This window comes from Ylistrum balloti, unplaced genomic scaffold, assembly GCF_031769215.1.
Source record: "Ylistrum balloti isolate Yb309-2 unplaced genomic scaffold, AGI_CSIRO_Ybal_v1 Utg369754, whole genome shotgun sequence".
Lineage (NCBI taxonomy): Eukaryota > Metazoa > Mollusca > Bivalvia > Pectinida > Pectinidae > Ylistrum > Ylistrum balloti.
In genome coordinates, this window is record NW_026781956.1 from 2,068,732 (window position 1) to 2,081,919 (window position 13,188).

General features: G+C 33.4%; 1 protein-coding gene across 1 annotated transcript; it reads left to right on the forward strand.

Annotated features, from left to right (window-relative positions):
- The first annotated feature begins 2,518 nt into the window (after positions 1–2,518).
- On the forward strand, positions 2,519–12,870 carry LOC132543345 (bone morphogenetic protein receptor type-1B-like). The gene is made up of 11 exons (XM_060206837.1): positions 2,519–2,600; positions 3,830–4,002; positions 4,803–4,917; positions 5,180–5,288; positions 6,317–6,455; positions 6,754–6,946; positions 7,283–7,474; positions 8,206–8,311; positions 8,541–8,716; positions 9,020–9,150; positions 9,674–12,870. The coding sequence occupies exons 1-11, from the start codon at positions 2,519–2,521 to the stop codon at positions 9,809–9,811; spliced, it is 1,554 nt and encodes a 517-aa protein (XP_060062820.1). The 3' UTR covers positions 9,812–12,870.
- Positions 12,871–13,188: the final 318 nt, after the last annotated feature.

A 13,188-nucleotide genomic window follows, 5' to 3' on the forward strand; every position in this document is an offset into this window, starting at 1 on the left:
TTTACAAAACTGAAAGTACGTATGCATAGCGGGAGATAACTCTAACATAATTTTTTTAAGGTCCCACACACCAAAATTCCGATAGACACTAGCCTATGCAGCATACTACGGATGTGTGGCTATGTTGAAGTTTACTATAATTATAGTTATCATTTATAACAAGACATCATAATTCATATATCAAAAATTTAAAAAGATTGCTATTTTTTTAACAATTTGCACTTGTAAGTATTCGGAATCGACTTTTTGAAAGTGTGTTATCGTCACTAAAGTTTGGTAGCTGACACTCAAATTACATTGACGAAAGAGAACATTGTTGCAACAAAGAACACGGCGATCGTATCGAGACTAAAAAGTACAAAACGTGTATATGCATAGAGTTTGAGTTATGAAAAAAATCAATGTTTTGATAAAACTTAAATATATTCTCAAAAGGGAGACCCTGTCTAGAATTTATCTTACATTTATTTTACCTATCTTTGAGTATGCATGCGAAGTGTGGGACGGACGTACTAACGACGAATGTAATATGTTAGAAAAAGCCCAAAGAGAAGCGGCTAGAATTATTAAAGGTTTGCCTTCCTATGTTAATAATGCATCATTATATTATGAATCAGGTTTGGAAACACTTTTCGAAAGACGTAACAGGCGAAAATTTCAACTTTTTTTTTCTAAATGTTTTATCGCCACCAACTGTAGACCAAATTAACCCGTATAGCCTGAGAAATAGAAATAATTTCACTTTACCTAATTATAGATTATCACATACAAATTTGTCGTTCATCCCTTCCACAATTCGTTTATGGAATAATTTAGATTTATCGGTCAGGTTACAACCATCACTTAGTCGTTTTAAAAAGACTTTGCTTTCTGGTCAAAGAGAGTTGACTCCACCCCGTTATTTCAATTATGAAGAGAGAGAAAACTAAATATTATTCATACAAAATTAAGACATGCGTGCAGTTCTTTAAATTACGATCTTTTCCGTGTGAATCTCGTGAATTCTCCAATGTGTTCCTGTGGCTTTGCCTGTGAAGATAACTATCATTTCTTCTTCGTTTGTCCAAATTACCAAAATCAGAGACTTACTATGTTAAATGACTTAAATATACTACGTTTTAATCACATAATTGATATTGATTTACTACTTTTTGGGGATAATCAATTACCTTTAGATATTAATATAGACATTTTTAGAATAGTACAAATTTATATAAGGGCCAGCAATAGATTTACAATTTAAGTAACTACAAACCAGCATTGTATATAGAAAGTTCGTTAGTTATTATGTTTCTGTTGTGTCCGTTATGCCATCACCTTAAAATCTATATAAATGTTAATCGGAGGAGGCGTTGATAATGTTGAAATAACTTGTGCCCAATCCGTTGTTGTCAAATTTTGGCTAATAAAATATGCTTGAACCAACAGGTTTTCCGTCTTCGCGCCTCCTGCTTCGTCCTGGTATCGTCTTACCGACGAACGTTAGTGTAACACACATACTAGTGTACCTACATTATCGTCGACGTTATTATGTAAATGTCTGTCGTGTTCAAGTGGTGTATGCTTTATTGTTTTAAATGGTATATATGTAGGCCAAATGCAATCCAAAATGCAACGATGCCTGTCACAAAATAAAAATCTTCCACTCGTTTTATCAAAGTTTTCTGTTTCGCGTTTACTGTTGGTTGTTCAGCATTTGTGTTTTCCGTTTGTTTTCAACTTTTTTACGTTTGCATTTGCATTCCGAAGTCCAAAATATAAGTACATTGTACACGTTTTTTCCGGTTTATCGACCGTCCCTATTTCTTACCGACTTTTTTTTCTATATTCGCATTTCTCAGGACATTTCAACTCATCATGGAACATCGAGTAATTTATTCCGCTATATAAACGTCGAGTAAGATCGCAGCTTGACTATGCCAGTCCAGCGTGGGTACTACATCTACACAACTACATCGACAAGATAGAAGGAGTTCAAAGACCTACAGTGAGAGGTTGGAGAAACTAAAGCCACCGACGCTGGCATTCAGGAGAATAAGGGAAGACGGCAGAACTGTACAAAATGAAAAGTCAATTTTATGATAATGAAAGTTTAAATGGTATCAAACTATGTAAAGATGAGGCTGATCGCCACAGTGACAGAGGACACACTGAAAAACATTCCATAAGTCATCCTTAAAAAATCTAAGACTTTTTTTCAATCAGTACAATTGCGATTTGGTGTGGACTGCAAGAAAATGCAGTAAAGGGACGGGATGATGATGGAGTTAGTGGAGGTGGTTTAAATTCATGTGGATGTGAGGTTGTCTGTTGTTGGTGTTATGTTCATGAGCTGTATCAAAAAGAATTTGCGAAAATAAATCATTAAACAAAAGTACTGTTCAACAAAAATGTTTATTAAAGTAGAGTCGTGTCCGCGTGACATGCGACACTTCTGTTTGTAGCAGTAAACTTTGAACGAAAGTGGGAGGTTAATGGAACAGCGGATGCCAAGGTGAAGGACGTTCTAAAAATCAACATGGCGGACAGTCTTTTCTGGCGAGTGTTTATATACGGTGTTTGGGGTTTAGTGTTACTGGCCATATGTGTTCCACAATTTTGTAAGTTTTGGTTTGATTTGAAACTGATTATGTCAATGAAATTCTTCATATGGTTTATTGTAGTAGGTTTTGAGCAGTTCTTTCGTAGTTTGTACGTAGACATCATGTCTACATTGGGGCAGCGCTTTGTTACGAACAAGCAGCTGATTGTGTATTTTTGGTTCCGCGCAACCGAGTATACACAGAACTAATGTGGTAATCGTGATTATCCAGTCTAATACTGAATCTTAAACTTTGTTTGATATTTATGGCTGATGATCTGTTATTTGAAACATATTGTCAACAGTCTGTCATTTTTTCATTAACAAGTAAAGCGACATTGTCAGAGAGAGGATGACAATTTAATAGATGGAACCCTCAGAACCCCATTAACGTTTTATGAAGGATTGGTTGATTAATTTCTGTTGCTGGGTTCGATAACCTTTATAATGTGGTATAATTTACTGACTTTGGTTGTACATGTGCATGTTACTGACATGTATATACATATATCGCTGTAACAGGAAGAGATGACAAATCTGACAATACCACAGATATTGTTCTCATACCACTGACAATATGCTAGAGTTACATACACAAAAGATGGGGTGATGATGACACAAATCACACAAAACCTTTTCCACCAAACTCAAACTATGAAGCTTGGAATGGTTTAATTCCACTTACAACTTGTCTTTGATCATTAATATTGTAGATCAGATCCACTCGCGTATACTTTAATATACAGGACATATATGTGTATGAATAGGGTGAAGGATAAAAGCTTTATGTATATTGGTATAATATTCTCCAAAATAAGAGCAATATTGAATGTAGCACATTGTGACCAGTTTAATCTATATATTGACACTGTACAATACAACAGAAAGTGACAACAATACCACAGTGTTTAATACATTGCTGACAATATTCTAGAGTTAATAATGTGGCACTGGAATTCCCACTGACTGATTGTAAAGATGGGTTATTTGAAATGTATTTTTTTGTTTTAAATCCTTTTAAAATACACTTAGTTTCTGTTGTTGTGACGATTTTGTGTAGTCCTATTGATGTTTTGATGTGTTAAAGCACATGTCGGTGAACAAGTAAGATGACAATATAATTATTGATATAAACTCTTAGTTAAAGTGAAATAATCACAGACTGGTGGGAGTTCTCTACAGATGAATCTCCTGTTGATCTCCATCAAACCTTTATCGGTAATGATTATTGGACTGTAATGTTTTCAGCTGATGGGTTGAGATGCTATTGTGATCACTGTGAAGATCTCAACAATACATGTATAGCCAAGCCAAACACCAAGTGTTTTGTCGCATTGAGAGTGTCAGTGGAAGAGGATGGAGAGAAATACGAGATTATGTCCTATGGCTGTCTGCCTCCAGAGAAGGTCACCATGGACCAGGTATGAGGTTTTAGAGATAAAATATGAAAAGTGAGGTCATTGTCAAATAAAGGACGAAGTTAAAAAGATAAGTGCAAAAATTGACTATAACATAGATAATTCATATCCAATGAAAAGTACAATAGATATGCATTTCCAATACATTAGAAAGTAGTATTTGATGCAATAATGCAGAAATCAACAATATTATCAATATGGCATATTTGATCATCATATATTAACCAACATTGGCTCTTTCCAGATATTCAGTTTCCTCACATAATAAGGCCCCTCATTGGCTCACACACTTCAATCAAGGCTAACAAGAGTGATTAATATAACCTACTTGCTTGTTTTGCAATTTTTGTGAAATAATCAGATTTGTATTGTATGTGATAAAAATAGATTTTTTAATGAATCTTGTAAAGGTACAAAACCATACTTCATCATATTTTCAATTGCTAACACATTTTTATCAATTGATTTAGACAACAAGGTAATTTGTTAACATTATATTATGTTGATATGCTCTCCACACTAAATATTTTGGACTTCAGACGACTATTGTGACAGCCAAACTTTTATGTTAACAAATGTGTATCATTGATATTATTCTTTAACAATTCAAGCAGATTAACAATACAGTTTGTCTTTTCTTGGTAAATTTGTTAGCACCAGTAGTCTTCAAACTTTGTTGTCAATCCCTTTCTCATCCTTGATTCAGAATGTCGTGTTCAGATCCAACTCAGAATTAAACATACATGATAAAATAGAGAATGTTTTTTGTTTGTTCTAGAAATAATGTGATGGTCTTGTTTCAGTGTAAAGGCAACCTAGTGCCACATGAAGTAACTAAAGTGGTGGAATGCTGTGACTCACATGACCAGTGTAATCTCCATCTCAACATCACTTACATGGAAACCATACCTCTGGAAGGTATGTGAGAAATTATACTAATGAGTAAATGATGTATATTGAACAGCATAGATATTTTCCAGAAAAAAAAGTCTTAAAGTTTTGGCATTTAACAAATATGTAATCATTGTTAGTCTTGAAACTATAAATTAGTTCTTTCTGACTGTTTTCAACCATTAAATATACATTTACACTGTAAATAGATATTTGAGATTTGAGTCAACAGGCTCCCAAAACATCATGAATATATATGCTTTTACAAATTTTACAAAATTTCTTTCAGAGGAGAGCGCAGATAAAAGAGAAGGAGATATCACTCATCTAGCTCTACTGATATCTGTGTCCGTGTGTCTCATCATATTGATAGTCACTATCACAACTCTCTACATCAGGTCAGTGCTAATCATGCTGAAGAAGTCAGAAACTTTTCAAGTCATTGCTCATATAGCCTTTGATTTGTTGATGGGAAAAGTTGGTATTTGGAATGGGTGCCAATGGTTTTGCATTCTTTAACTTGTATTTTGAGTAATTACTGTATAAATATGGAAATCTACCACTCTTACTCTCAGGTTTCCTGAATTTTCCATTTAAAGGTTGACATTAAAGAGCTTTTAAAACTATAGCAATGTCCTTTCTTTTCAATATGTAGATATTGCAGATTTCATGAAATGAAAGCCTTACTTTTTCAAAAATAGCGTACCATGTCAATCTTATAATCATTATATATAGAATGTTCTTGTTTTTTACCCTTTTTATTCACTATTGTATCACAAAGTACCTGACTTTGTTTGACTTCAGGTGTTTCAAGGATTTTCAACTCAAACAGAACAAGACACAACTGACTCATAATCCATTTATATTGAAAATTCTACTAAAACAACCTACAACTTGTCTCCTTAATGAATATTCTACTACAGATAACATTTCTTAGCTCTGACACAAAATCTAATGGCCTTGACTACCGCCTTGAACAGTACATTTAAAACTTTCCAAGTTCCACTGGTGCCATTGACGGTGCATTTGCATGTGGACATTAGACTGAGGTGTCTCATTATTTGAATTGTACATCCTGATATTAGTATTTTAAGCTGGCGTAAAAACTTTATCCAGGATTCAGGGATTCTTGAATTGCAAATAAGTGAATTCTTAAAACTTCATAACAGTAATGCTGTTTATAAATGCCAATCCAATATTTATGACAGTCACGACTGCCATTTTGTAACATGATTATTATGCAATCATGATTTTCCAGAGAAATACTTACTTTTCCTCAGGTTCCGCCTGTGTACATGTAATGTCTTGCTATATACAAAGTGCTCAATGTTCAAAATAACAATTTTACAGGATTGACATAGTGGTTTGAAACTATGACATATAATACTAGCATAATTAATATTTGTAATACTGGTTGGTGTTTTAGACATCGACGACGTGAGGAATTCCCTGAGCCATTCCTTAAGGAGGAACATGACCAGAGTGAGTCATTTATGGCTCATGGTGACTCCCTCAGAGGACTTATAGAACACACATCTGGAAGTGGGTCAGGATTACCTTTCCTGGTAAGTTCTTTTGTGACTTTGTGATTCAAAATGTATATTGGGAATTCATAATGCATATATAAGATGACATATGATAAAGTTCTTTTTCCATTAAAGTAAGACGTTTCTCACTGACCTAGAAAACTCATACAGTGAAATATCAATAATCAGGTTACCTTAATCTAACATTTTAATCATTAAATTAAATTCTTTTTGTTTTTTTTTTTTTTTTTTTTTTTTGTATTACTGATAGATTGATGACAAATTACTTTAATAGAAAGTAAAATTCAAGTTGATTTGAATTTTTTTTTCATTCTAGATTCAGAGGACTATTGCCAGACAGATAGCTCTGAGTAAAAGCATAGGTAAAGGAAGGTATGGGGAGGTATGGAAGGGGAAGTGGCGAGAGGAAAATGTTGCTGTCAAGATCTTCTTCACCACTGAGGAGGCCAGCTGGTTCAGGGAAACAGAGCTCTATCAAACTGTGCTTTTGCGTCATGACAACATTCTTGGTAGGACACTTTAAATGTCAGAACTTGTTTGGTGTGAATGTACATTCCTTTCAAGTTCTAGAATCCATCAGGTTTACTTATTTTCATGTGTGTACTCTGATAGAATTGTGGACCTTGATTTATCAAGGATCATCCTTGATATTAACATGTTTTTGTTTTTAAAATAGTTTTCTCTCTTTAATGTGAAAAGGAGAAATATTTTTATGAAATTCATGCTTTTGCAAGATTTGGAAATGTGTTTGAATGGATACCTTTTATTCAGGTTTATGTTGATTGTAAAATTTGCTTGATTTTTATTTTCTAGTGGAAACTAACTTGGATGACATTATATTCCAGGTTTTATTGCGGCAGACATTAAGGGCACAGGGTCCTGGACCCAACTTTTCCTCATTACTGACTACCATGCCCATGGTGCCCTGTATGACTACTTGAAGATACACATTCTAGATCATGACGATATGCTAAAACTTGCCCACACTGCCTCATGTGGTCTGGCCCATTTACATACTGAAGTGTTTGGGACCAAAGGTAAGTAATATCTCTCAACAGATTTACACATTTAGAATCTTGCATGAGATTTCATTCAATACACAAATCAAGTCACTAGAATTTTGTGTTTCAGTGAGCCTTGGACAAGCTAAAATGAAAAATTCTTCGACTTGTTTAATTCATTACAAGATCAAGTATTCAGGCGAATGATGTTTACAAACATCTTAACTTCAAACTTCAATTTTTTTTTTTTCGTCTCTATGTCAATGGTCTCCAATCCTATATCACAATGCAATCTCTGTGATATCATTTCATTATCCAAACCCTAGGTAATAATAGGCTATATTACACATGTAAGATGCAAAAATATGTCATGGGTATATTTACTAAATAACAAGGCAATCACACGATGAAGTGTAATAAGTGCTTGGCTTGTACAAATTAAGCAATCTATACACTAATACTGACAAGTTTTACTGTAGTATGATTAAAACTCTTGTATTCCGTAAACCTGGAGTATTTTGCATGTGCAGATTTTGATAATAATTACTCTCAATGTACCAACCTATAAAGGGCAATACTAAAGTGTTCACTATTAAGATTTAGGTGAACAAGGTACACAGGATCAATGGTGATGAACAGTCTCAGAATTTTCTTTTAATGTGTTGCATATTTAATTCACACTGTTACAGAAAGTAATATTTTACATTTGATATATGTGATAGACTTTATCAGTATCTCATTGAATATTGATTTTTAATATTTTACAGGGAAAGCTGCTATGGCACATAGAGACATCAAAAGTAAAAATATTCTTGTGAAGAAGGATGGCAGCTGTTGTATAGCTGATTTAGGACTTGCTGTTAGATATATAAGGTAAAGTCACAAACATAAAAAATTGCCATTTATCATCTTTCACCATTTATAGGGTTTATGTTTATATATAAGCTGATACCCAAACAATCTATAACAGCTAGCAAAAGAAAAAAACTTTATCTAGTTGATGAAAAAATAATATCTTTTATTGGTCTGATAACCCAACCTGTCTCATAAGAGTTATCTTTCTTGAAACTTTTTGGTGTGGTTACTATATTGTATATCATAGTGAGACCAATGAAGTGGACGTAGCCCCTAACTCGCGTTCTGGCACAAAGCGTTACATGGCTCCAGAGGTACTTGATGAGACCATGAACAAGACACACTTTGACTCCTACAGACAGGCAGACATGTATTCATTTGGTCTAGTGTTATGGGAGATTGCCAGACGTTGTGTCTCTAATGGTAAGTTTAAAAAATTATTATTTAAAACTTCTCCAGGAGTGGTTGATATTCAAAGACCAAATAGTTCTACTTTTATCTTGATTTTCTCAGGGTTATTTTAAAAGTAGATGCAACTCTGTTTAATTTCTTGCTAGAGACAAGCCAGATCAACATTAATGTCGCCAGTACTGCAAAAGATTGTCTCTTCAGATAGTTGGTTTACATATTGCTTACAAGTAAAAATGGAATAAATGATAATCATTCAAAATTTCTCTTTTTGTCACATTGTTTAGAATGACCTGACTAATGTCTTATTTATCACAGGTATTGTTGAGGAGCATCAAGTCCCTTACTATGATTGTGTACTCAATGACCCTAGTTTTGATGAAATGAGGAAGATTGTGTGTGTGGAAAAAATAAGACCAGCTATTCCAAACAGATGGTCTTCTGATGAGGTAAGAGATATTGTATTAGTTATAGTAATGAAAATATCATGCCACTGTTAAACACTAGTTAACATTCAATGATTGATTATGAACATGGTAGGGAGGGATCACTTTATCTCACCAGTTTTCTGGTGGGCAATGTCACTTTCATGTAGGGTGGTTAGATGCTTAGTGGTAACACACTTACCTTTCATGTAGACAGAAGGGTTACATTCACTGATCAAACAGGAAAGGAGTCATCTTCTCAATCACATGGCTTTTCCAAGGATACTCTGTTTATCTCCTATAGTAAGACCCTTGGCACTTCCATCCAGACCAACGAAAGTGATTTAATATAAGCTGGCACAATCTATTTCACGTTTGTACTACAACAAAATTAAATTGGTATTTTTGTTTGTTTTTCTGCATATGTGGGAAAGGGGAATTTACATTATGTATGTATATTTTTGAAGTATGGACAGAGATTTCTTGATATGATTGAATGTTGAAACTTCATATGATATACTCAGCATATCTATTACATAATTTACAGTACTTACGGACAATGTCCCGAGTGATGCAGGAATGTTGGGCACACAATGCAGCAGCTAGACTCACAGCGCTTCGTGTGAAAAAGACTCTTGGTAGACTTAATGAGCAGCTTCAGAAATCAACAAAGTCTGACAGCTAGAACTGTGTGTAAACCTCCTAGAGGATCTGCAATCTTCCAATCAAAACTAGCCATACTGATGAAGAGACTGCCATACACATTTCTTAATAACTCTCGGAGATGGAGTCAGGGTAGCATATTGACTGGCCCAGTGTTATCTTCCAGTTCTTGTTCCATTCAGTGCTTGTGAGTAGACATCTACGATCCAAATGCTATATAAATTTTCACAATCCATCAACGTCATAAAAATTGAAGAGTGAATTTAATTTCACATGATCCAACTGTGCATGTGTTTGTGCATGAATGATGGGTTAAAAATTTGTGAATCAATATACTTTTATAACGTTCTGCTGTTCATTCAGCTTAGGCCTTAATATGTTAAAAAAAAAAAATTCCAAAAAAGTGCAGTACAGTTTTAGTACCAAAAAGTGTAAAAACAGTAAACAGTACATGTAAGCATTATATTTATCATAGTTGTTGCTAATGTTGACATGAAATGGACCAGAAAAATCAAAATGGCTTTTAAGTATCATATCCAGTGCTACTGCAGTATCGAAATATTTTTTAATATTGGAGTCTTTATAGCATTGCAATGCCTTCGATAGAAGTTTCTCAATAGTTTTACATCAACTTCAAAAAAAGGATTGCATAGATATGGTAAAGAATAAAAATCTTCCAATTTACAAAACAGATAATGGTTATAATGATGCTGTAATGGTGTTGCCTGAAATGGAATATAAACTGATGATTTATTTTGTTGCATGTTAATTTCTTTGGATTTTTATTTTTTAAAGACATTTTTAGCTCTCAGTTCACATGCTGTATAGATGTACTTAGGGAGAAACAACTTCAATCATTATGTTGTTTATGGAGACATGGCAAATTCTGAAATGGCGACAGAGTTATGTAAATATACAACAGAGTATTAACTATAATTTATCTTTGATCTGACCTAAAAAAAAGTGATACTGTATCCATATTGTTAAATGTTTTGATAGTGCTATTTGTGTGTATGTTTTTTATTGTCTATCATTACATTCATGACCATATATGTATATCATTTACACAAGTAAATGGCCAATTATAGTTAGGCTATTCATTTCAAATTGAATATTTCATTACAAAAAAGCAGTTTGGGTCTGATTTTAATGTTATTGGAGATGATCATGGTGATGCCCTAGCTCCAATAATGTATGATGGAAATTATGATTGAGTATAGCTACAGACAGAATCAAAGGTAACTTTGGGGACAGGGTCACACCATGTCATCATTTTCTTGTCCAGATTCTGTATTCAAGTGCTAATTCTTATTCTGGTGGATTGACATTTTCTAAAGCTGAATAATGTCAACTGCTTGATAAGATGATATCCATTTTTGAAAAAACTTCTCGCAGTTTGTGTTCATATTAACCAAACATTTATCTATAAAATCACTTACAATGAGAGGTCAGTTCTCTTGTTTTATATCCTGACTGAATCAAACTACTTAGCATGTTAGGGGGAATTGACTTGAAAATAGAACTTAAACAAATGAATGATTTCCAGAAAAGGGAACAAGGGTGTTAGTGCATTACATCTTATTTCACTTCAAATCTTACATTACTTGGAAACAATAATTTGTACTATTTATTGAAATAGATTAGAGATAAGGATCTGAAGTAAAGGTCTGAAAGAAGTTTTTTGTCTATAAATTATATTTTTTTAAAGAAAGTATTTTTTTTTTTTGTGTCTTGCTCGCTTATGTTGTACATCAGTAGCAGAAGTTAGATATTGATACCAGTGATTTTTAACGTCTCAATATAACATTACTGAAATATATTACTGTCATCATTTAACAAATGTTTAACTCTTGATCAATTAAAGGATATGGAACACGATTTTGAATGCTCAATATCTCAATTTGCTTTTAACAGATGAATGTCAAACTTGATATGAAGGGCTGATGATAGCATTTTTCTGACTGCAATTTAGAGAGTTATGGCCCTTTGTTCAATTATCAAAACAGTTTCTGCTCTATATCTTAATAATTTTCAACAGATCAACTTCGCACTTAATAGGGATGTTTTTTACCATTATAATTTCGACAAGCTAAATAACTGCATTATGCAGCTGGTAATGCACAGAGTTATTGCCCATTATTTCAATTACCTAAACAGTGTTGGCTTGGTATCTCCAGTAGATTCCAATGGATAATCTTCAAAATTATTTGCCAGCTACTTATTGAGTGATGGCCTGTTTTAAATTGATAGAACAATAACCTGAGTATTTTTCACAAATCATCTTGAATTGTTAACACCATTGACATGCGGTGGTTTACTCCAAATTCCTCCAGCAGTACACAAATGGCACTGTCTGTAAATGACCTTGATGTGTTGATCAGACATTAAACTTTCCTTTTGTTTGCTGTTACAAAATGCTCATTCAATCTATGGCGATGTATTATGTACCACCTCACGGAACTCTTGTTACAATCTTATTCTTTTGTTCAAACTTTTTACTACTTTTTATTTTCACGTATCACAAGAATTGATCTCTATGATTTAATGATGAATGAAAAATCCATTTACTGTTTAAAGAACATGAAACTAAGCTATGTTTGGCTGATCAATGGCTATATGTACAAGTATTGTAGAAGCTGAATATCAACAGGAGGGCACCAGTGATGTCACAGGTCCATCAGCCTCGTTATAATCATATTCAGAACACACAGCTATCGGGTGCCTTATCTCTTAGGTCAGTCAGTTTGGCATGGGGAGGGGTGGTGTCTTGTGAACTACAGGAACCATAGCATTATATTAGCTTAAAATATGAAATTGTGAAAAATCGTGTCCTGTGTTCTTTAACATACTTCATCTATTTCTGAACAGACTATTTGTAAACTGCTGTACTTTAGATAAAAGATATAATTTTCTACAAGTTTAGAGCCTCCCATCATTTTTCATCATGTGTGCATTAAGTCTTTAATTTAGGATTTAGGCTTATTTTTTAGTTTTTAGATTTGGGGTTGTTTTTTTTTCTCAAGTCTTAGTGTATAGAGAAAATATGTTGAAGAAATCATTTCATTTTCATTTTTTTTTCATTTTAATGCTTAGTTATTGTCATACATATTTGTATTGGTTTTGAATTTAAAATTAATTCTTTGTCTTCATTTCTTCAAAAACTATACATAAGTAATTTTTCTGTTTGATTTTTAAACAAATGACTAGTTATTCTAGAGATACTGCATGCATTTGTACAAAAGCAAATTGTTAGTACCAGTACATTGTATCATAAAAAAGAACACAGCTGTGATAAACCAGTCAAATATAATGCTGGTGGTGACAGAATCCACAGGATTCATTGAGAATTTTATGGCATATTACACTATAGAGCCACTGAATCAAACGATTTATATGCTG

Bases quoted from the DNA above. Each gene is read 5' to 3' on its own strand.
- LOC132543345 (XM_060206837.1), top strand. From the start codon at position 2,519: ATGGCGGACAGTCTTTTCTGGCGAGTGTTTATATACGGTGTTTGGGGT. The intron at 6,947-7,282 runs GTAGGACACTTT...ATTATATTCCAG, and splicing joins GCGTCATGACAACATTCTTG to GTTTTATTGCGGCAGACATT. The intron at 8,717-9,019 runs GTAAGTTTAAAA...TATTTATCACAG, and splicing joins CAGACGTTGTGTCTCTAATG to GTATTGTTGAGGAGCATCAA.